The sequence below is a fragment of the Chanodichthys erythropterus genome, chromosome 6 (assembly GCF_024489055.1).
Source record: "Chanodichthys erythropterus isolate Z2021 chromosome 6, ASM2448905v1, whole genome shotgun sequence".
In the NCBI taxonomy this organism is placed as follows: domain Eukaryota; kingdom Metazoa; phylum Chordata; class Actinopteri; order Cypriniformes; family Xenocyprididae; genus Chanodichthys; species Chanodichthys erythropterus.
Genome location: NC_090226.1, coordinates 18,077,460 through 18,101,815, shown reverse-complemented (window position 1 = coordinate 18,101,815; position 24,356 = coordinate 18,077,460). Strand labels below are relative to the sequence as shown.

The 24,356-nt window shown below is 34.4% G+C and overlaps 1 protein-coding gene across 2 annotated transcripts in view; it reads right to left on the bottom strand.

The window, feature by feature from the left end:
- The window catches only part of suclg2 (succinate-CoA ligase GDP-forming subunit beta), a 160,260-nt gene extending 139,286 nt beyond the window's left edge, over positions 1-20,974 (bottom strand). The window contains exon 1 of one of the 2 annotated variants that reach the window (XM_067388335.1): positions 20,814-20,974. In XM_067388335.1, coding sequence (XP_067244436.1) covers positions 20,814-20,897 — 84 coding nt within the window. In that variant the 5' untranslated portion in view covers positions 20,898-20,974. Of the gene's footprint in view, positions 1-7,249; positions 7,533-20,813 lie in introns of those variants that run through there. The other variant, XM_067388336.1, reaches the window with a different exon arrangement.
- Positions 20,975-24,356: the final 3,382 nt, after the last annotated feature.

Genomic DNA, 24,356 nt, shown 5'->3' with positions numbered 1-24,356 from the left:
TGAATTTACCTGGGCATAGTTAAATAACAAGAGTTCAGTACATGAAAAAAAAAGACATACAGTGAGTCTCAAACTCCATTGTTTCCTTCTCCTTATATAAATCTCATTTGTTTAAAAAGACCTCCGAAGAACAGGCGAATCTCAACATAACACCGACTGTTACATAACAGTCGGGGTGTACGCCCCCAATATTTGCATATGCTAGCCCATGTTCCCAACATTATGAAAGGCATTAGACAAGGGCAGAACGTCTGGATGCTAAATGTTTCGTTAGCATGTTGCTAATGTACTGTCAAATGTGGTTAAAGTTACCATCGTTTCTTACTGTATTCACGGAGACAAGACTGTCGTTTTCATTTTTAAACACTTGCAGTCTGTATAATTCATAAACATAACTTCATTCTTTATAAATCTCTCCAACAGTGTAGCCGTTAGCCACGGAGAACAGCCTCAAATTCATTCAGAATCAATGTAAACATCAAAATAAACACTGTACTTACACGATTAGACATGCTGCATGACGAACACTTTGTAAAGATCCATTTTGAGGGTTATATTACCTGTTTGAACTTTTTTTACGTTGTTTAAAGCAAGCGCGAGCTCAGTGGGTGTGGAGCACCAGATTTAAAAGGGCTACACACCCTGAATCGGCTCATTTCTAATTATGCCCCAAAACAGGCAGTTAAAAAAATGAATTTAAAAAAAATCTATGGGGTATTTTGAGCTGAAACTTCACAGACACACTCAGGGGACACCTTAGACTTACATTACATCTTTTAAAAAAAAGTTCTAGGGCACCTTTAACGTGGGAGCTAAAACTATTGCCTGATCATAACCCTTCTGTTTCCAGTGAAATTATTCTGACCGCTTTTCTTTTGTAATGTCTCTCAGCCATGTCTTTCTTCAAATCGTCCTCTTGGTCATGCTCTCTCCTCCACCATTATGAGTGGACACGCCCCCTACTGCTGATTGGCTACAAGAGTTGTGTGGTGCTCGATCAGATTTACTTTACTTTTACTGTACCTTTAATGTAGTTAAAACTATTTATAGGCCTATGGAAGCACATTTCCACCCAAAAAAAAAAAAACAACAACAACAAAAAAAAACTCATGCTTAGGGTAAATCATAATTATGACTTAAAACATAAAGATTAGTATGTCATAACTATGACACAGTCGAAATTGACATAAAAATTCGTAAATATGTGTCATTATGATGATATAAATTCAGCTATCAAAACTGTTTGTCATCATTTTCTCAATGATTTATTTAATTTCTTATGTGGTGGAATTGGGCTTCCATAATATGCTTTAGTATAATGTGGCTGACAGATATGCGTGACATGCAAAATATTGTCACACTATAAGCTAAAACTCCTTAAACATACCAACTGACAGCAAAATCCAAATAAATACCCTCATGAAGTCACAGGAAAGCAACAAAAGCTAACCACCATAAAAGCTGACACAAACCTAAAACCCTATTTCTCAACTTTCTCCATGAATAATCAAGTCAATATAATTCAGAAAATGAAACATTTTCAAGTGACTTTTGTTTAGGGTTTTGCTTTCGGCAAGCATGAAGCCGCAACCATGACATTCTGCAGTGATTGTTTAATGTCAAAGAATGGCACAAAAATAAAGTTCTCAATTTCCTTTCAAAAGTAATTCTTTCAACAGCACAAAACATTCCTACAATTTTAGCATCTCATCATACATCAATTCAACACTGGCACTGTAAATACAAGCATTTATAGTTTAAAGAGTGTGTTAATAACTTTAATATCTTAGGTAATTAATTTAAAGGTTAAAACTTTTAAAGACATATCTCAGCACATTGCATTCTGTTTCATATTGTTACTCACATTCTGTTTATTGTGCACACGCTGTAATTCTCTCAAGACAGTGTTGAGTGTTTTTACTGCCTCGCGCTACCAACATTATTGATGTAAGTCCGTCTCCTTCTAACCAACCAGGCCAGAAAGTTACCACCAAAAACGCTACTTTAAATCACAAAGTTACAAATTCAGTGCTCATTTTAAAACAATGATGAAGTAATAAATAAGTTAAAAGTAAAACTATTATGGTCTTATAAAAAAATGACCACCATTTTAGGCTGCTTCCCAGTGAAAAAAAAAAGATACTGTTATGTACAACATTCAGTGTTGCCACAAGCAGAACTACTACTCTTCTGATACTTGAGAAGAAAAGAAAATGTCATCATGTATGTGATTTCTACAACCTTAAGAATTATGAAAATGTATTGGGAAGGAGAATTTTCAGGTCAACAACTAACAAACAAGACAGATTACAGTTTCATCATCATAGCGGGGAAGCATTCAAAGAGCCCTAAACCTTGACTGAATGATTCAGAGAGTCGATTTTAGATTTTATGTAGTCAAGGAAACTACCAATGGGAAAGCAGACAGTGGAGCTCAAGTGATTCAACACAGTTTGGCATCCTGATTAACAGCCTTAAAAAGGATAGATAATCTAATCTTTAATCACTGTATTCAGTCTCATGCCATTCCAAACCTGTATGACTTCTATGGAACACAACAGAAGACATTTTGAAGTATGTATGAGTGTTCTCCATGCACTGAACGGGGTCAAGACAAGTCACCATTATATAAATAAAGCTTTATACAATACAGATCGTTTCAAAGCAGCTTCACATTAATGAACAGGAAAATAACAGAATCAACTAGATGAAAAAAGTTTGTCGAGACAAACTAAGTTGGCTTGAAAAAGCCGGTCCAGAAAGTATGAAGCAATTTTAAAAGTTTTCAGTTTGAAAGTTTTAATTTAGTAGTTTGTTTAAATAGATAGATAGATAGATAGATAGATAGATAGATAGATAGATAGATAGATAGATAGATAGATAGATAGATAGATAGATAGATAGATAGATAGATAGATAGATAGATAGATAGATAGATAGATAGATAGATAGACAGAGGTCAGGGTAATCAAGGTGGTTGCTAGGGTTTTGCTATGTGGTTGCTAAAGTACTTGGGGTGGTTACTAAGGTGTTGCTATGCTGTTGCTAAGGTATTCGGGGTCTTTGCTAGGGTGTTGCTATACAGTTGCTAGGGTACTTGGGGTGGTTGCTAAGGTGTTTCTATGAGGTTGCTAGGGTACTCAGGGTGGTTGCTAGGGTGTTACTATGTGGTTGCTAAGGTATTCTGGGTGGTTGCTAGGGTGTTGCTATGCGGTTGCTAATGTATTCTGGGTGGTTGCTAGGGTATTGCTATGCAGTTGCTAGGGTACTCGGACTGGTTTCTACGATGTTTCCAGGGTGATTTGTGTGGTTGCTAGGTGGTTGCCATGGTGTTCTGGGTGGTTGCTATGTGGTTGCTAGGTTATTCTGGGTGGTTGCTATGAGATAGATAGATGGATAGATAGATAGATAGATAGATAGATTTTTGATAGATAGAATTTTGACAGTTGGAGTTTGAAAGTCTTGGCTCATTTTAACATTCCGTCAATGAAAGCCAATGGGATTTTTCCGAGATTTAATAGTCATTTTTTTAGGAAAACCGTAAGTTGGATCAGTTAGAAAAGATATAGCACACTAAGTCAGAACAGTCTGAAGGTTTGAGCCGATTTTGGAGTTTGTAGAGTTAAAGCTCTAGGAGGAGTTAGAGTCAGAAATGTTAGTCTCAGAAGAAAATAGCATAACAGTAAGTTGACTTTTTCAAGCCAACTTAATGATGCAAACATCAAATATGGAACACATTCAAATTCTGCTGTACAGCAGCTCTACAAAGACAATGTTATTCATCTCAAATCAATTCATGTCGATGTTGAAAAAAATGTGTCAATTATGAAAAAGTAGATTCAGCTCATGTTGGACCCTATTGACTTCCATTATATAAACAAAAACAGTTCTTCAAAATATCTTCTGTGTTCCACTGTGTCAAACAAAAAGACATGAGGGTGAGTAAATGATGACATGATTTTCATTTTTGGGTCAACTATCCCTTTAAGCTTTATCCAGTAGACCACAACACTTGGAGAACATCTGAGCCATGTAAATGCCCCACAATCCTAAATATCCCAGAATCCTAAAACAAATTTATTCAAAACTGACCTAAACATTTGCTTTTCTTCTCAAGTATCCTTTATTAACATTGAAAGAAATAGCTTCTCTGGATCCTCTGGGAGGCCAGATGTCTCGTAAGGACATGGTGGCCCACAGCAGATCTTGACTTATCGGTTGTCCTCACACAAAGGTAAGAGGACGAAGGAAAGCTGTGACAGCAGTTGCATCAAATTCAGCAGGATAGCAGATGCTCCGTTAGGACCCCACATCAACTTTAGAAAGTCGGGCACAAAGTTAAGGTTGTCTTACTTAACATAAGCCTATGTTTTCTTTGCTGACACTTGTTGATTAAAGTAATGAAATGTATAGTAGGTCTGCACAATTAAAGGTGCACTATGTGATATTTTCTGTCCGCTAGAGGTCGCTAGAGGCCTAAGGGGCCGTTCACACAGAACGCGTTTTTCTATTCCAATGTGCTACTTTTCCATTGTTTTTCTATGTAAACACGCGCTTGACGGACTTGCATGACCGTTACGCTCGCGTCTTTTGCAGCGCCTCTCACATGAGCACCGCGTTTTTAAGATTCCGTGTCAAGTTAAAAAAATTTCAACTTTTACACGCAGCGCCGCTAATCAATGTCACTTCCAAAACAGTGGACCAATCAGAAGAACTTGGAGGCGGGGCAAGCATTGCGAGTTGGCATGACAACTCTTTTATATAATGGCAACATGGCGGAGGCGGCGCTCATTATTATCTTTTCTTTTTTTCCATGTCAAAACTTATATCTAAATTCTGCAGTTTGCCTATTTCTATTATTTCCATTTTTTTCGTTATTGCATCACATCTCAAAAGCGCGTCTCGAGACACTCGCGTTCTATGCTGCGCTTTTTTTAAAACAATTCCTGAGCGCTGCGTCTCACGTTTTTAGATGCAAAGACGCGTTCTGTGTGAACGGCCCCTAACAAAGGCGTAGCTTGTTAGGCAAGTTTGAGAGCGGAATCTTGGGACATGTGGTCTTCACCTCAATGGACGGTGGAATAGAATTGGGATTGGACTTGGGAAGAAATCATGTTCATGGATGTGATTATTAACGTTACTGTAGTATGAAGCAGAGCAGGAGCGAGTGTTGTGGGAGCTGAACGAGGCCGCTGGAGCGATTGCGCAACACACGCCGCGAGCAGCGGAACTTTTATTATGCCACAGTCGCCGGCGCTGCTTCCGCTTTTCCGGTCATGAGTATGAGGTAACACAGCTCTGTTTATCATATTAGAAACATTTGAGAGTGTTGAAACGTTGTTATAATGTTACTCTGTGCGTTCACTCGGCGGCTGCTGTGAGACACTTGTTGCACACTGCAGTAAGATAGATCGATTTTAGAATAATATATTAAATATTGGATGTCTTGTGTTGATAAATGGCATGCAATTAATTTTAAAATGTACAGTATGATGGAGAAAATTCTGTATTACTGTTACAAAAAAATAAAGCTGCATCTGATTATGCTATGTTAGCTACTTGACAAAATAGTGTTTTTCTCTGAGGCATTGTAAAGCATGGTACTCGAAAAAAATCTAGAAAATTAGATTGAAACAATTAGACTAAACGTGTTGAGCTATATAACAATTAGTTCTTCTGAAGCAAAGCGATGGGTTTTTGTAAGAAAAATGTCCATGTTTAAAACTTTATAAACTAAAATAACTAGCTTCTGGCAGACAGCCTACGCAAATCAGCTTACGGCAAAAGAGCATGACGTTATTGATGAATGAGAAATTTTAAAGAGAAATGTTGGAGGATTTTGATATAAGAGAAGAGGAGCTTGAGATTGTTGCCCAGCCCTATTTGTTTGAACCGCAAGAGGTGTCTAAGCTTACAATACTCCTACATCCTGTTTCATACATCACATCAGGGGTTACTCTTTTCTTTGTACTCTATGGTATATATATGGATATAAATATGGATATTTTTCTTACAAAATCCCAATCGCTTTGCTTCAAAATGCCTTTATTAACCCCCTGGAGCCGTATGGATTACTTTTATGGATGGATGGGTGCACTTTTTTGGACTTCAAAATAAGGGCCGCCATTCACTACAATTATAAAGCTTGGTTGGAAGAGAAATGATATTTTTTTAATATAACTCTGATTGTGTTCATCTGAAAGAAGCTAGTCATATACACCAATGGCTTGAGGGTGAGTGAATCATGCGATAATTTTCATTTTGGAGTGAACAATCCTTTTAAGGGCTGCCTGTGGTTTTCCATCAAATTAAAAGTTTTATGGTTTAACGTTTAAAAAAAAAAAATGTTAACAGCCATGAATATCTGCAATTGCTGTATTATTTATTTAATTATTAATTTACAGCTAGAGAAAACAGTGATGAAATTACATTTGTGGATTTGGCTCCTCTGATATTCCAGTCAGTCTTGCACATAAGGATTACAGATTTACTTATGTTCAAATTTGAGTGTGCAAAACTCCATTGGAAATAAAGGGCCACTGCACTCCAGTCATGATGCAGTCTATGCTAATCCAGCTGGATATATGAAGGTAATACACGTACACTTCAGATGTAGGGGGGAAAACACTCCAAAGTGCTGGAGAGGGTCTGTTGCTCTTGAATGTAATAGACTCCTGGTTCAGTCATTGCTCTTATAACCCTATTCTGATTTCAGCACTGCTTCTCATTAACTTTGACAGATAAGGAAAAAAAATGCATTTTGAATTGTGTTTGTGTGGTGTGTGTACTAGATGATGTGGTGAGCGGTATTGGGAGCAAGTAAACACTGAATTTTAAATACCACCAATGTATCATGTTAACGACAATGTACTGTAAACAACATTTAACTTCAATAATATAACATTTCCAAGTGAAACAGGATATTTAATGGAAAAAAAAAAGTAGGAAAGGGTTTTTATGTATCAGGATGTGAAAAGTATACTATGATAAGAAATACAGTGCAGCAATATATAAACATTTGGATGATACCTTTACAAATACATTACGTGTAAAAAAAAAAAAAAAAAAAAATAGTAATAGCTTTGATATAAAAAAAAACCCTAAATAAATTAAAAACAAAACACTAAAAACTTAAATCAATCATGACATCAAGTGACATTAAGAGGCATCACATCATTATAAGCACCATATAAGAAAAGAACATTCATTTAATAACATGCAAATCTATTAATATTTAATTTTTCCCTACCTGACTGGATTTGGTAACATCAAAAGTAAAATTATTTCAGAGAGGTGGAGGAAGTTTTAACATTTTGATAAAAATTCTTCAGAATATAGCGTCCACTCATGAATGATACATAAGACTGAACATGGATTTTAAAAGTTAATATAATCAGTTTGGATTTCATGTCATCTTTAACTAACATAAATAGTCTGCCTGACCATATGCACCATTACCAATACACAACAAACTGAAAGCAAGCAGCTGTTTAGAGATCCAATCTCATAGCTTCTCGCCAGACAGACATTAAGTGTCAGAGTAATTCAGGAGGACGTTTAAGCATCTACCTGACAGATGAGAAAAGCAAAAAAAAAAAACACTGCGCAAAAGAAAGTAAGAAAGAAAGAAATCAACATCCGTCCTTAAAAAACCCACAAAAGAGAAATCATGTAATCACTCATCCACTAAACATGCTGGGGTTTTCACAGAGTTTACAAACAGACAAAAATATTACAGAATTACTCAATGTGCCAAAGACTCACACAGTGCAGACAAGTCTACATTCAGGCCTTCAGTACACTATTAGTCTGCTCTTGACATTAGCGTGACTTAGACATTAGGCCGCTCCATCAGCAGGACAGAGAGAGTAGAAATCTCAAGTCAATAAAGGATTGATTCCTAAAAGAGTTCTTGCGGGAAGACAAACAGAAAAGAAAATTAAGCAACACAACTGCTTTCCTCACTGGGGAAAATTGGTTTTACATTCGCATATTCATGAGGGGATATTTACAAATCTGTATTGACCAATTTAATTCTTTTGGGAGAAGGAAGAGGAGCTTAGGAGCTCAAACAAGGAGATTTTCTGAGGACAGGATTATGAGAGCTTTTCTTGAGGTCTTTCAGAGGGCAATGCTGTTTCATTGTGCATAATAAAAAAACATTAAATCAGAGAGATAATTTTTCATGAATTTCCATGGCATAAAAAATTAAAAATACATATATCAGTTGCATAATCACTGCATAATTTACATTCAAGACCTATTGTATTTGCCATATATCAAAATCTCTTTTTCCCTGGGTTAAAGAAACTCCCGTAAAATTATATAGGGGCAATGACTAAAGAGATAAGTTATTATTGTTAAACTATTTTTAAAAAAATGTGTGTAATAAAGCTAAACACACACACATAAGGTACTCGAGGCTGTGCTGTATCGTGAATAAGTCATGGCTGAAGGGTGTTGCAACCCCTTTAGCCGTGACTTATTCACAATACAGCACTAGCCTCAAGTGCCTTATTGCTTTTAGAAAACGGTTACCACACAACACAAATATTAAAGCCAAAAATATGTATCAATGCAACTTTCATGAAGTAAACTTTCACTAAAAGCCTTCCTTCCACCAGAAAAAAATAGTCCCTGACCATGAACAGCAACAGAAGTTACATTATTACGCCATTAGATGGCGACAAAAACAGTCTTTATGAGTGTGTCAGTCAGTAGCGAAGACTTTTATATTGAAAAGACTGAATTGTTGTGAACACGGAACAAGACGCAACTGACAAATGTTTTGACTAGTGCTGTCAGTCACGGGAAAACCCCTTAACTGTTAAAAGGATAAGATAATACATCTGACATTTAAACACACACATATATATATATTTTTTTTTTTTTTTTTTTTTTTTTTTTTTAAAAAAATAGGACTGACCTGAAGGAAAATGCTAAATTTACCTGCAACAGCTAAAACGCTGTTGTCGATACAACAAAAAGTTTTCAGTTTTTAGTTGAAAATGGTGTTGTGTAAACGGCCCAAAAAAGTGAAAAATTGGTAAATTATCACAAAATATATATCACAGTCATTTTCTTGTAAATTCAACCCAAGTTATGCCATGTTTGTAAAAATATTATATTACATTACATTATATTAGTGGAATGTCTACCTGTTGCACAATTCTAGTTGTACAGTAAACCACCATACCTACTCTGCATTATATGATAATTCTTTCCCTAATTATCTGCATCTGACGCTTCGACAAACAGTATTTAAGAAGCAGCCCAGTCATCTGTATCGGATCCTTCATAGCGCAGTCACAGGCCAGCAGTCTCCAGGGGTTAAAACCCTCATTACTAGTCAGAGCTCTGCCCTAAACCCTTTGAAATGACTCTTCTTAATTAGCACCTCCAAATGGCCTCACATTTAATTAACTTGTGGAATCCTTGAGGGGCGTTTTGATTTAAGAAATTAACACATTTTCCCATTCCTGATTGTAACTAATTGGTTTACTTTATTCAGAAATGATAGCTGCCATTTGTCGTGAATAATACAAAACGGGTATTAAAATAGTCCCATCAACAAAACAGAGGTGCAAATTTTGTTGATAAACCAGGGTTCATTATAATGTAAGATCATTTGAGATATTAATAAGATGTACTTACATCCTTCCTGCATTTACACAAACTAATTAGAGAAAAACATGCTCACAGGAACAAATGGTGAAAATATTTTAATTTAGAACATCAATATTCTTTCGAAGTCACAATGTAGGATATCGAAGCAATGATTTAATTAGCTTGTGCTGGGGAAAAAAGTCAAAGTAATTTGTGATCTCTGAATGCTCTCAGCTCTTTTTCATTGTCGGGTTTTAACGTTTGACTTCCGTTCAGCAAGGTCAGGTGAGCAGTGGATGAGCAGTAGCTTTTGACAAGTTGACAAGAGAGCTCCGTTAGGCCGTGACGTGTGTGTGTTAGCAGAGCTGAGTTAGGGGGAGTCAGCAGAGCATGCCAAAGGATTTAGATCGCAGAGATTTGCATCATGGGATACGCCTTTTGCTTAATCTCCTAAAGACAGACACGGGCTGAAGGTGAAGGCAACTCTCTACAGATATGAATTTAGCAATTAGCATAGTTAATAAGGAACATCATTTAGAAGAGAGAGGTCTGGAAGAGTGAGGTCAAGTCTGCGGACAAATGGAAGTGGGCGAAAATACTCAATCGTTTATAATACAAGATTAAAAGAAGAATTCGCTCATTTACTCATGTAACTTTCTTCGATGGAACAAGTTTGAAGACTGTTTTACATGCTCAATGTTTTTTGCAATTACAATGAACTTTCAAAGAACTGCAGCTTTCAAGCTTCATAAAGGACGCAAAAGTAAAAAAAAAAAAAAAAAAAAACGGTATATAACTCAAACTGGTCAAAAGTTTGAAATAATTAAGATTTTTTATGTTTTTGAAAGAATTCTCTTATGCTCACCACAGCAGCAAAAATACAGTAAAAAGGTAATATTGTGAAATATTATTACAATTTAAAATAACTGTTTTCTATTTTAATTTATTTTGAAATGTTATTTATTCCTGTGATGGTAAAGCTGAATTTTCAGCGTCATGACTCCAGTCTTCAGTGTCACACGATCATTCAGGAATCATTCGATATGCTGATTTGGTGCAAGAAACATTGCTTATTATTATTATCAATGCTGAAAACAGTTGTGCTGCGTAATAGTTGTGGAAATTATTACCATTCAAAGGTTTGGGGTAAAATAATTAAAAATAATAATAATAAATAATTTTATTTAGCAAGGATGCATTAAATTGATCAAAAGTGACAGTAAAGAAGGTTTCTGTTTCAAATAAATGTTGATTCATCAAAGAATCCTGAAAGTAGTTTCCACAAAAATATTAAGCAGCAAAAACTGTTTTCAACATTGATAGCAATAAGAACCATTATTAATAATTGAGCACCGAATCAGCATAGAATGAATGTTCCAGGTCTTCTGAAGCCATTCCATAGTTTTGTGTTAAAAACTAGCTAAAAATTATAATTATTTATTGAATCATTCTTTTCAGTTTGTTTCTGCTGATTTGATGCACTAGACCGGTCTGAATGATTTGTTCATAAATCAGACTGATCTGATTTTCAGATTCAACTCACTCAATGATCCTGTTATGATACGGTTTGTTTCTCACACAAATATTAGTTTTATGATACTTTGTGCTTATTTTTGTTCTTTTTGAAGCTTGAAAGCTTCAGTTCCCATTTATGGTAACTGTGTGGACAAAAGCAACCAAAGTTTTAAGATTTTTTTCTGAATTACAACATATATTTCAGTCTGTTTCTCACACAGAGACCTTTATGATACACTGTAAAAAGTTAAAAGCTATATCTACTTCATAAAATTTTGGCAACAGATTAGAATTAAATTGAGTTAGAATTAAACAAATGAATTCCTTAAATGTCAAGCAAGTAAAATTTATGTAAAATTTAAACAAAACATATCTGAATAACAGACAGAGGTCTTAATTAAGAACTTATTTTTTTATTCCCAACATTGAAGATACCTGATGATAACAAGCAGAATCATTGATTGAAAGAGAAACACAGGGATTAACAGAGGTTTAAATGTTGATTTTATTGAAAATGTTTTACCATTATCATCATTATGGTGATCAGTGTTTATTTAGTTGGGAAGTTTGACTCTGCTTTTTATGTCAGATTGTGGTTTTTGTAATGGTTTTTGCTAATTTTACATATTTTAAATGGTTGACTTTTAAGGAATTAATTTGGTTAATTCTAACTCAATATGTTGAATTTAATTAATATTATAGCTTGTAATCTGTTGCCACAATTTTATTGAGTAGATAGAGCGTATTACTTTTTACAGTGTATGGTGCTTATTTGTTCTTTTTGAAGCTTGAAAGCTCCGGTTCCCTTTATTGTAACTGCATGGACAAAAGCAACCAACATTTTAAGAATTTCATCTTTTCCGTTCAATTGAAGAAGAAAAGTCAAGTTTTTTATAGTAATAATGACAGAATTTAAATAATTAGTAAACTGTTCCTTTAATAAACAACACAAACTGTTCTCCAGCTTTATGCCTTAAAATGAGCCTTTGAACATCCATAAATATCAAGATAGACAGACTTTCAAAGTTTTTTTCTGAACTGTCATTGGCACAACAGTGCCAACATATTGTATAACAACTTTTAATTTCCTGTAACACTAAATATCGCCTCATCATAATCATCATTACAGAAGAATTATCCCAAATGGGCCGGTATACGAGTCCCATCGGAGCTATGAAAAGAGGCACCTCTCCTTCAAAAGACTGCCGACAAGAACTCTAAATGATTGCCGCCTTCCTAAATTATTGAAAAAGCCTAAACAGCCCTCATGAGCAACAGAAATGGCTATTAACCTTGGCGAAACGATATTCAAATCCAGTTACAGCAAACTTGCTCTACTGTATCCCTGGCGGCCAGGAAATGTAAATGTGTTCTCGCTGTGGACAGATGGGAGAAACGCATGCTGTTTGAAGTTCTTGCACCAGAGGAGTCGCACCCACCCACCCCTTGTTTAAAATATTCAGCATGCAGCCTCATCCAGCAGACTCCCCTGGTCTTGTTTCGACACTCCAGTCGAGCTTTTCAAGCTGCTGCAGCGTAGTGAGGCGAATGAGCTTTGACGTCTTCAATCGTTGCGTAAAGATTTTTCACCGCCCTAGCGAACGAACGCAGCGGCAAATGTTCCTTTAAGTTTGGAGATGCAGCAATGGCACGGTAAGGGTTGTGCTGGGGAAAACAGCTCTGGGATTATCTCTACGTCCAGACAGGAATTTCTGAGGCAGCGTTGGTGTTATCGGCCATCACCTGTCTTTCTTTTTAGGCATTGTCATCATTGACAAGCCATCTCTAATTTTCGAGCTGTCATAAAAGATGTGAGTGAATTGCCGTGATACCTACCTGCCAGTCACGGCTCCTGAGCTCCACTACAGCGGACTGGCAGCTGGCTAATCACTGCCTCTTATCTTTGTGGTAAATGTCCAAAAAACAGATTTTGTAAAACTTCAGGCGCTCTGTTCAAAGAAACTTGAGTGTGCGGTTTTGTGCACTTTGCGAGGTCTGATGCAAACTTGGGCTGGGTGTAGGATTGCCAGGTCTGTTCAACAAAAGTAGCACAATGGCCAATCAAATGTAGCCCAAAAATAGACAATTGTCTCTATCGGATGGCCGAATTCTCCACTAAATTTGTACATTTGGGGGGTGTTTTGGGGATGTTGGAGCTCCAAAATCCTACGTACAAAGGTGGAAATCAACCCGTGGAAAAATTTACCTGCGGCAACAACTTAAAAGTAGCCCTATTCCGTGAAAAACAGCGGACTTGGCAACATTGGCTAGATGATACACATTTCCCAATTTGATTTAATTCTGATTAACAGTTCCAAGTGGATTCAATCAATTCTGATTCAATTGGTTAAATTTAGGTGCTCTAAAGTATATAGGGAAACTTCAAATATGGTACATTTTGAAAATTCTGAACCATTATTAATAATTTCACCAACACCAACAATAAAGGACAATAACTGAACACCCAATCAGCATTTTCAAATGAAGGATCATGTGACACTAAAGACTGGAGTAATGGCTGCTGAAAATTTTGCTTTGCCATCACAGGAATAAATTACATTTTGAAATTCTACGGAAGAGGGTTACGGAATTCTACGAAGAGGATTAGGGCCAAGCAATAAAAAAAATAAAAGGATCTCGAGATTAAAGTTGTTAAATTTAGAAAAAAAACTCGTTAAATTTTCGAGAAAAAAGTCGAGATAAAGTGTTGAGAATAAACTTGTTAAATTACGAGAAAAAAAATTGTTAAATTATGAGAAAAATGGCGTTACATTTTGAGAAAAAAGTCGAGATAAAATGGTGAGAATAAAGTCATAAAATTATGAGAATAAAGTCATTAAATTACAAGAAAATAATTTAATTTCGTAATTTAACGAATTTGTTCTCGTAATTTAACGACTTTTTTCTCATAATTTAATGACTTTATTCTCACCATTTTATCTCGACTTTTTTCTCAAAATTTAACGTCATTTTTCTCATAATTTAACGAATTTGTTATCGTAATTTAACAACTTTTTTCTCGTAATTTAATTACTTTATTCTCAACATTTTATCTCGACTTTCTCAATTTAACAAGTTTTGTCTCGTAATTTAACGAGTTTACTCTCAACATTTTATCTCGACTTTTTTCTCGAAATGTAACAAGTTTTTTCTCGAAATTTAACAACTTTAATCTCGAGATGGTTTTATTTTTTTATTATTGCTTGGCCCTAATCCTCTTCCATAGTTTTCTATTTAAATAACATTGTATAATATTTTACAGAATTACTGTTTTACTCTTTTGATGAAATAAATAATAAATTCAGCTTTGGTGACTGAGCATAAGAGACTTCTTTCAAAAACATAAAAAATATGAATTATTGGTAGTGGATATATAATTAGTGTTAAATTATTAAAACACTTCAATGAAAGAGTACAGAAAACCTCTAAATGAGCCTTATTCTTGAGAGATTCTGTCAGTTCATTAAGTAAAATTTGGTAGACTCATTTAAAGTACATCCTGCTGAGTTTGAGAGTCTTTTTGAATAATTAATTTCAATAATATGCTCAAAAGAATCATTCGTTTGTGAATCAGACTATAATGAGCTGTTATTGATTCACTAAAAAAAAGATTCATATAAGACTCATTTATTTGTCATTCAGACCACACTAGTTACACTGCTTGTTATTGTGTGCAGAAAAAACATATTTTCTTCTCAATATTTCACAGCAGCACACATTTGTTTTTGTTTTTTTCTAAATCACATTCAATTCCGACAGCAAACTGTATATTCGCAAGCACTGAAGAGCAGTAACAAGAAAGTAAAAGAATGAACCTAAGAATCATTTTCATGACCGTTAAAATTAAGATCACCATTAATCGGAAAATTTATATTTTTACCCAGCCTTATTGCAAAAGTCTAAGCATGCAGTCACTGATTAATAAAAATGGCTCATTGATCGCCGCCAGTAACTGGCTGACAGCCAGACACCTAAGGAGATGGTGAAACATGGATCTGATCCAAACGTGAGAAGTCAAAACTGAGAGAAAAATGGAAAAAGCTGCTCTAATCTACATCTCATTAGTATTTGAATCACATCTTGACATTAGTGCTTTAAAAATGTGCTTTATTGAATTACTTCTGACCTTCACACCCACAATTTAGAGGTCCTTGTCATCTTTACAAATAGCTGAGATAAACCTGTGCATTAAAGATCTATTACCATAAAGATGTCACTATTCATTGATACCAAAAGTCTTAAATAAGTCATTTGGATAAAGATAATATAACTGCACTTGGCACTATGTACTTTCTCATTAGAGCGGGTCCTCTCTCTCAGATGGATGAGGCTTGTGCCCCATTGCAGCAGGTTGCATCTCATTATATGACCAAAATGAAAATATATGCTAGCTAAGCACTCTGCATGCACTACTAAACCACATCTTATGGCAGCAAAGTGGACTGCACGGAGTAATGAAGTGATGCCTTATACACTAAATTGGTGTTGATCCAATGTCATTTTCCTGCATAGAACCTCTCTATATAACTTTGAAACTCCAGCTCAGGGACAAAATTAATAATAATAATGTCAAAAAGTAACAGATAGCACAAATTGAGCATTTAGTTAAAAATGAATTTAAACTGAAAAACAGACTTTCATGATGACATTAATGTTACGTGTGCTGCATTCTGGGAGCAGAGTTAATAAATTGACTGAATCCAGTGGCAAAATCAGGTCAGTCAGTGCTTCAACTAGCTGTGTGTACTAACATCACTGGAAAGATGTTTTAAAGGCAGAATGTTTAATGTTTAAAGTCCTTGTTCTGTGAACACACTGGTGTAAAGATTAATGAGATGGCATGCATTTTTGTGAAGTAATTTCAGAATAAAATAGTTTTAAGACAGAATTGATGCCTTGAGAAAACAGATGTGACATATGTGGTGTTCAAAGAGGTAGCCTATATTGAGAAGCCAATAATGAGAGCTGCTGTTATTTTCAGATTCCTGTATATATAACTTATAACTACACACCTGATAATTTATGGAGGTTTGGATAAACTAAACTCTAGGGCTGCAGCTATCGATTCTTTTTGTAATCGATTAATCTAGCACTTGATCGATTAATCGGATAATTTTTTTAAAACAACCAAAACAAATAATGCATAGTGAAAATGATGTGGCTGTAAAATGATCAAGCATTTGGCTTTTATTTCAAAAAAAAAAAAACAGAGGTATTGGTTCCAACTCCAACATTTGGCTCCAAAACAAAGCCTTTTTATTGCAATTTTTTACCCATTTAGTGTTTATAAGTGCCAGTGCCAACAATTAAATAACAATACAGTTAAGTCAACTTACTGTAAAACATGTATAACATGTAAAACTATGAATAGAAACTTAAATAGTAAAGGCCATTTGGCCTTAGTTTTGTCATCTTAATACAACATTACAAAAAAAGGAGTGCACCTTACTGCAAATTACCCACCTGAGAACAAAAACACATGCCGTGTGTGAGGAAGAGTGACGCCCCAGTCAGACCAGTTGCTTCATTGCAGTTTGGTACGGCAGAAATAGCCTACATACAATCATTTTCAATAGAACGGTGCATTTGGCTTGCATCACTTGCATTGCGGTGCATTTTAGGTGAAGCATCCGTTCAAAAAATCGCGTCACAACATCACGTCCCTCTGTATACAGTGAAAGCATGCTGAAATTATTGTTGCGTGGCTACATAAAAAGTTTAAGCATATGTGATGCATTGCCGCGATTGGTCTGACTGGCGCGTGAGAGAGACGAGGGTGCATGCGTGTGTGTGTGAAGGGGTTCTTTTTTTTTAGGCTATACTCTCTTACAATTGAACGTGAATACGTTTACTACTTAAAAACATCAAAGCTAAACATCATATCTATCTTTACTCTCCGCCATCGCGCCAACTAAATTCAAAATGTCACGCGCTATGGTGTGCTTCCTGAACACTGAACAACGGTCCGTGTGAATCAGATCCCTGCGCGTATAGTGCGCGTCATAGGAATTTAACAAGGCTTCGACGCAGAGTTTTTGCCTCGAGGAATTTTTGTAATCGAGTAACTCGAATCGTTTCAGCCCTACTAAACTCCTACAAGCAGTGTTATTTTTTAATCATTTAGATATTATTAGTTTTAGTTTGAATTAGGGTTGTCACGGTACCAAAATTTCAGTCTGTACCAATACCAGTAAAATTTTATGGTTCATGTACCAATTTTGGTAGCAGAGCAAAAGTGTAGTCCTGTTTTGTCTCATCTTTTGGTTATCATTGTCAATCACCGTTTTTGATACAATTGTGCATTTAAATATGGTTGTCAATCCAGAAACTTTGCAGTCAAACTTGTGTTTAGATTGTGAATGGGTAATAAACAGGAAGCAAGAGAAGAGCCTTCCCTTTATTATCAGTAAGGCTGTCAATGTCTATAACACAAGTACACTAAATTTTGCACTCTTGCAAAAACTCCCATTCTAATAAAACAAGCTGTCTTAACTGTACAATGAATCTCTTATGTTTATGTTTACTATGTTTAATCTCTTATGTTTACACTTTGGTTATAATGAAAGGATTCACAAGTGTGAGGGTCCTGTTGAACAAAACAAAACCTCATGCGTTTCAGCTGTGTTAAAGGGATAGTTCACCCAAAAATGTAAAAATAAAATTGTCATCATTTACTCAACCTCAAGTTGTTCATAAACAGTACAAATTTCTTTCTTCTGCTGAACACCAAAGAAGATATTTTGAATATGGGTAACCAAACAGTTGATGGATCCCATTGACTTCCATCCACTCTAAAAAATGCTGGGTTCAAAAAAAAAAAAAAAAAAGTTGGGTTGAAAACGGACAAACCCAGCGATTGGGTTGTTTTAACCCTCTGGAGTCTGAGGCTGATTTGGGGCTTGGAGAAGTTTTGAAATGCCCTGACATTTGTGCTTTTTTCAGTTGTTCATAAACACATTAATGACACAAGTGTCATTATACTGTATTCAACACAAACTAGGCTACAATAATATGTAAGGAACATGTATGTACATGTTTTTGTTTTTGAAGGAATAATGTTTATGCATAGTTATTGAAAAAACAAAAAACTTAAGTCACTGAAATAAGGCCAAAAAAAGTATATTAAATCTGTGTTCATAAGACTTCTGGGTATTGGAGGTTGTAGACTAGAGTTTTTGCTTCAGAATTATGTAAAAATTATCCTTCCTACTCCTTCATGTAAAACAATATATTGATTTAGTTTTTGTAAGTCATTTTTTGTCAAGAAACACAGTATGCGTGGAGGCGTGAATGATCATGAATAATGGGCCATTTACACCAGAGAAGACAAAAGAATCACATAATAATGACCTGAAATGACTTGCATATTAATGAGGCCTTTCAGTCAGGTAGGTGAAAAAACCCTCTGTAACCATGTCTCAGCTCAATTTAAAATAATGGTATTCTATTATATTCTTTAAAATATAATGTATTTCTGTGATGCAAAGTGTCTGAACAATTATGTTACCTCTGTGGCATTTCATATAGGCTTTCAGCTTTTTTTAGCTGGGTTTGTCCATTTCCAACCCAACTTGGGTTGTTTTTAACCCAGCATTTTTTAAAGTGTAGTATCCCCCCCCCCCCCCATTCATACACAACTTAAAATTTTAAGGCAGCATGAACTTACTTTTTTTTTTTAGTTAAAACAACTTTTTTTTTTTTTTTTCACTGTAGGCCATTGCTTTCGCATATGATTGACTTTATTAAGTTAAGACTTTGCTTCATATTAAAAGTAACAAAGCGCAAAGCTGTTTGCGATTATTGGATGGCAGCCACGCTACAAATGTTTAGTGAAGTTTTGTTCACACATCAACAGAAAACAGCACGGACTAAAAGATTTTCGATTTAAGAAATCATATTATTACCAATTAAAATCAAGAAATTAATATTGTCAATTCAGAGATAGTGTCCACACAGCTGATATGTTTAACTATTGTAGCTTATCCATGTTGTGTGCACAAAATAGACGCTGAATACTGTCAAAACGTAATTTCGGCCCTCCAAAACCATTTCAGACAAAACCAAAAATAGCTTTTTCGGACAGAGTTTGTATTCATTTTTATTTTAGTTTTAGTAAATCAAGTTAAACTAAACGAAAATGAGATTTTTTTTTTTTTTTTTTTTGGCAAATAAAATAAAATAAAATATTAAAAAATATATTAAACTTAAGATAATATTTTTCTTTATTTCAAGTACCTTTTTTTGGTTCAGTTTTCATTTTAGTTTAAGCAACTATAATAACCCTACCTTCAAATTAAAGGTAAATTATATTTGTGCATGGCCTTTTACATTGGTTATTAAAGTTATAGTACAAAAACAAGCATTCTTATAGAGGGCAAGCCTCTGTCCTCTGACAACCACCAACACATTTGTTTTATGTGCCAACAGCCCCTGAACTATTTAGGGATATCAGTCAGGATTAAAAGAGAATGGAACGCGCAGCTCAGATATATTCAATGACCTACTTGAAACTTTTCCTTTTGAGTTTTGTTCTATAATGTCAAAATATAGCCTCCGACTTTCCATATGACTGAATTTCCATTGAAACTGCACTGTTGATCTACTTTGTCCTGCTGTCCTGGTTTGAATGTGCACAGGAACCTTTTCAGAGCTATCAAAAAGCACAAACTACACAACCAGTCAGATGACACCCAAAATGAAGAAATATTGAAAATCTCTTCATGTTGCAAGACCAAAAGAAGAACACAAGACAATCGCTCAAAAATACTTATATTGCAAAAGATATAAGAATTATGACAGCAGGAAAATCTGTGTATAGCTAAGATAAATATTAAAATTGACCTTTAAACCTTGCCTTAGACTGACAGCAGATTGCTACTGGCCAACTCAGCAGAAAGAGTTTCATCACTGACCGGTCAAAGGTTGAAAGATGGACGTGATTCTGCTCACTGACTGAATAGAGGACAAACCTGAAGGTGAATCAATCATTCTTAGTGAAGCTTTATGAAAAAGATCAAAAAGAACGTAAAACACTATCAAAACGTATCTTTCAGAATCGGTGTTCCATAGCGGAATACACAAGCTAATGTACACTATTATTATCTTAAGGCGTTTAATTTCTTGCTCAGAATATTTAAAAGTGAATCTTTTCAATAGACTCTTCAGATTAGAAACTTTAGAATAGACATTTTAGATAATATGTAGAACAGAATCATTCGATTTGAAACTTAAGAAAAGAATCTTTAAAACAGAAACTTCAGAATAGAATACTTTAATACAATCTCTGTCTAAATTAATTGCAAAACATTAATTTGCAGATGTCAGTTGTCAAATTCCTTGTTGGTTAAAGTTTAGTACCGTAGTAAGACAAACTGAACATTAAATAAATGATTCTTCAAAGCATCACAGATGGATGAACGACTGTCTATTTGTCAATCCACTAAAGCATCTATTCAGACCACTAGTTAAATGATTAAAGAATGAAACGATAACTGGTCAAATTAGTATGTGTGCCCACTAGTTAAATGATTAAAGAATGAAACGATAACTGGTCAAATTAGTATGTGTGCAGAATAAAACATCATGTCTGGCGCTGTAAACAAACAGACAGCAGCTGCGTCCCGCATTACTCTATTCTGTTGCTGCTCACATCACGCACTGGAGGATAAACGCACAGATCAGCGATCTGTTACCTGGTTTCTGCTCACAAGCAGTTGTTTAGTGCTCGCTGCTCGGAGTCCTCTCACAGCCGCCTGACATGCCATGGATGCCGCCATGTTGAACCGGAAGTATGTCCTGCTGCGCTGACACGTGTGTGAGGAGTGACAGTGAGCGTTGGCTGACTTTTGCAATGTTGAAGGTCTTCTGAAACCCACGATTCAACCAGAGAACAGGGTTGGATTATTTACACTGCAGCATTATCTCATTTACCTCCCTGTAGCCAAGAGGACAAATGTTCATTTGCACACATAACTATCTAGATTTATGCATGTATTCTTAGGGTATTTTTTTTATGTAGGCCTACCTACATATACGAATACTGTATATCATAATACATTAATGCATATATTATGTAGATAATTTATATAAATATTGTTATGGAAGATCATTTTTAAAATAAAATTTTATGGGATAAAATATATTAACATAATTAAATACACCTCCGTCCATCCAAAATATGAAAAATCTATAAATAATAAATAACATTTTTCTATTTATCTTGTTTTTTCATGTATTTTTATTTAGTATTGCCAAAGAGTGTGCTTTATAACTATATCATAATGTAAATACATTAATGCATATATTATGTAGATTATTTACATAAATGTTTTAAAAGAAAATTTAAATAAAACTGTTGAATAATGGGATTTTATGTAAATACAATGAAATATATTAATGTAAATATGTAAATATATGTGTAAATACAATAAAATATATTCATATATATTATAATATCAATTATAAAAAAGTGAATAAAATAAAATATTTGTGTTTATCTTGGTTTGTTATTAATTATTGCCAAAAAGTGTGCTTTATAAATACATCAAAATGAAACATATATATATATATATATATATATATATATATATATATATATATATATATATATATATATATATATATATATATATATATATATATATATTTATTTATTTATTTATTTTATTTATTCTTTTGTTTTTGTTTTTTAATGTAGATCATTTACATTGTTATGGAATAAAATGTGAATGTCTGTTGAATTATAAAATATAATTAAATGTTTTAATATAATAAAATACCCCCCCCCCCACACACACACACACACACACACACACACCCAAAAAAAAAAAAAAGAAGGAAAGAATGAAAAAAGAAAAGAAAGAAAAATAACTAATCAAATAATCACTAATAAAAAAAAATCTGTTTATCTTGGATTGTTTTTTATAATTATTGGCAAAAAGTGTGCTTTTCTACACTCTAAAAAATGCTGGGTTAAAAACAACCCAATTTGGGTTGAAAATGGACAAACCCAGCAATTGGGTTGTTTTAACCCAGTGGTTGGGTTAAATGTTCAACCTGCTGGGTAGTTTTATTTAACTCAACTATTGTTTAAAAATTACTGTATTGCTTAATTAAGATTAGCCCAAAGTATGTTGGAAATGAACATTTATTAATGTTCAATGAATAATTATTAAACAATAAACATTTATTAAATTGCTTATTCATAAATGTATATTAATAAACTATTAAACTATTACATTTATATTAATAAAATATTAAAGCTTAATAAACATTCACCTTTTGTCTATTATTGTTGTCTCTAATTAGCCATATAGCAATTTTTAAATAATAGTTTGTTTAAATAAAACTACTCAGCAGGTTGGGCAAACATTTAACCCAACCACTGGGTTAAAACAACCCAATCGCTGGGTTTGTCCATTTTCAACCCAACTTGGGTTGTTTTTAACCCAGCATTTTTTAGAGTGTATGTATTCGGATATGTATTCTTTTATTATTTTTGTAATATTCTTTTATTATAATCATAAAGATAAAATATAGACATGCCTGTAAATGTAATAGATGTGTAAGACATGTATATATATATTGACAATATATAGAATTAAGTTTGCATCTGGTTTTATTCTTGGTTTACCTTTATTGACTTTGACATGCTGACATGCATTCTCTGTAAAGCTGCTTCGAAACGATATGTAATGTGAAAAGCGCTATACAAATAAATGTGAACTGAATTGAATTGAATCTATATTCAATCTTGTGTCTTGGTAATTTGCATACAATTCAGTGCCAGTCTTTCATCATGTCTCCACTAATCAAATGTCAAACAACACAACAGATTAAGGAATCAACACACAAAATCAGGATCATTTGGGGGATTCCACGATGGAGATTTGATGGGTTGGATCGGCTCCATATCAGGTCCCCAAACTTGGTGGTGTGTTTCTGTGGCGTTGATCAAAGTGAGGAGGTTTGATTTTTCTCTCACATATACACACAATCTATCTATCTTTTCTACTTTCTTCTCTATTCTCTAAAAGCACTCATTACTCTCTGACAGTGAAAGGGCAGGAAGGGCAAAATGATCATAAAAAGCTGTGATTATGACAGAGAGACATTTGCTTCAAACTGATGTGTGTCAGCAGAAACCCATTCAGAGAGGATGATGAACTACCCCTGAAGAACATGAAAGCATCTCTCTCCCTCCCTCCCTTATTTTTTATTGTTTTTTTTTTTTTTTACACTACAGTCACATAAACAAGCCTCTGCCCCTTCAATACATCCAAACCAAAACCTGCAGCTCAGGACATATCGACATTTTGCAATGGCAGAAAAACCACAATTGCTGTTTTTATTCTGTTATATAGTTATTTCAACCCAAGTTTATTGGAAAAACGTGCCTGTAGCGACATTTCTGCAAACAGATATTACATTGATTCTTGCTTGTGTCGCGACACTTTTAAATGCCCGGTTAGATGCCTCTAAATGCTTGTTCAGTTTTATTTGAAACAGATGAACATGAATCTGGCAACGTTTTAATTTTTTAGTTGTTATATGTATTGCGGTAGTTTAGAAAATTCTTTTCATAACGGTGAAAATTCTGTCATCATTTACTCTCCCTGAAGTTGTTCCAAACCTGTATAAATATCTTTGTTCTGATGTACACAAAGGAAGATATTTTGGAAGAATTTTTGTAACAAAGCAGATCTCGCCCCCCATTGACTACCATAGTATTTTTTTATATATAGGCAATATAAAATAGTCAATGGGGGGCGAGATCTGCTTGGTTACAAACATTCTCCCAAATATATCCCTTTGTGTACATCAGAACAAAGATATTTATACAGGTTTGGAACAACTTCAGGGAGAGTAAATGATGACAAAATTTCCTTTTTGGGTGAACTATCCTTTTAATATCTATCGCGTTTGAATATAATACCACCTACACTAAACCCTATTCTAAACCCAAACAAAAGTATTAACAAAAGCAAACAGATTGTCGCTGCAAACCATGTCATTTTAGTTTGCTTCAAGTCTTTGGAAGCTAAGCCAGGTGAGCTACAGAGCAAGTTTACTATGTCGGAAAAGCTATACCGTACATATAGAGCTGGTTATGTGGTGCAAACCAGAAAAAAAAAAATAATAATAAATTAGAAATATATTATATATCATGTTGTAAAAGTGTTTTGAGGTCATACGTGAAAATAAGTTTGAGGAACTATGTGAAAATGCATCATTAA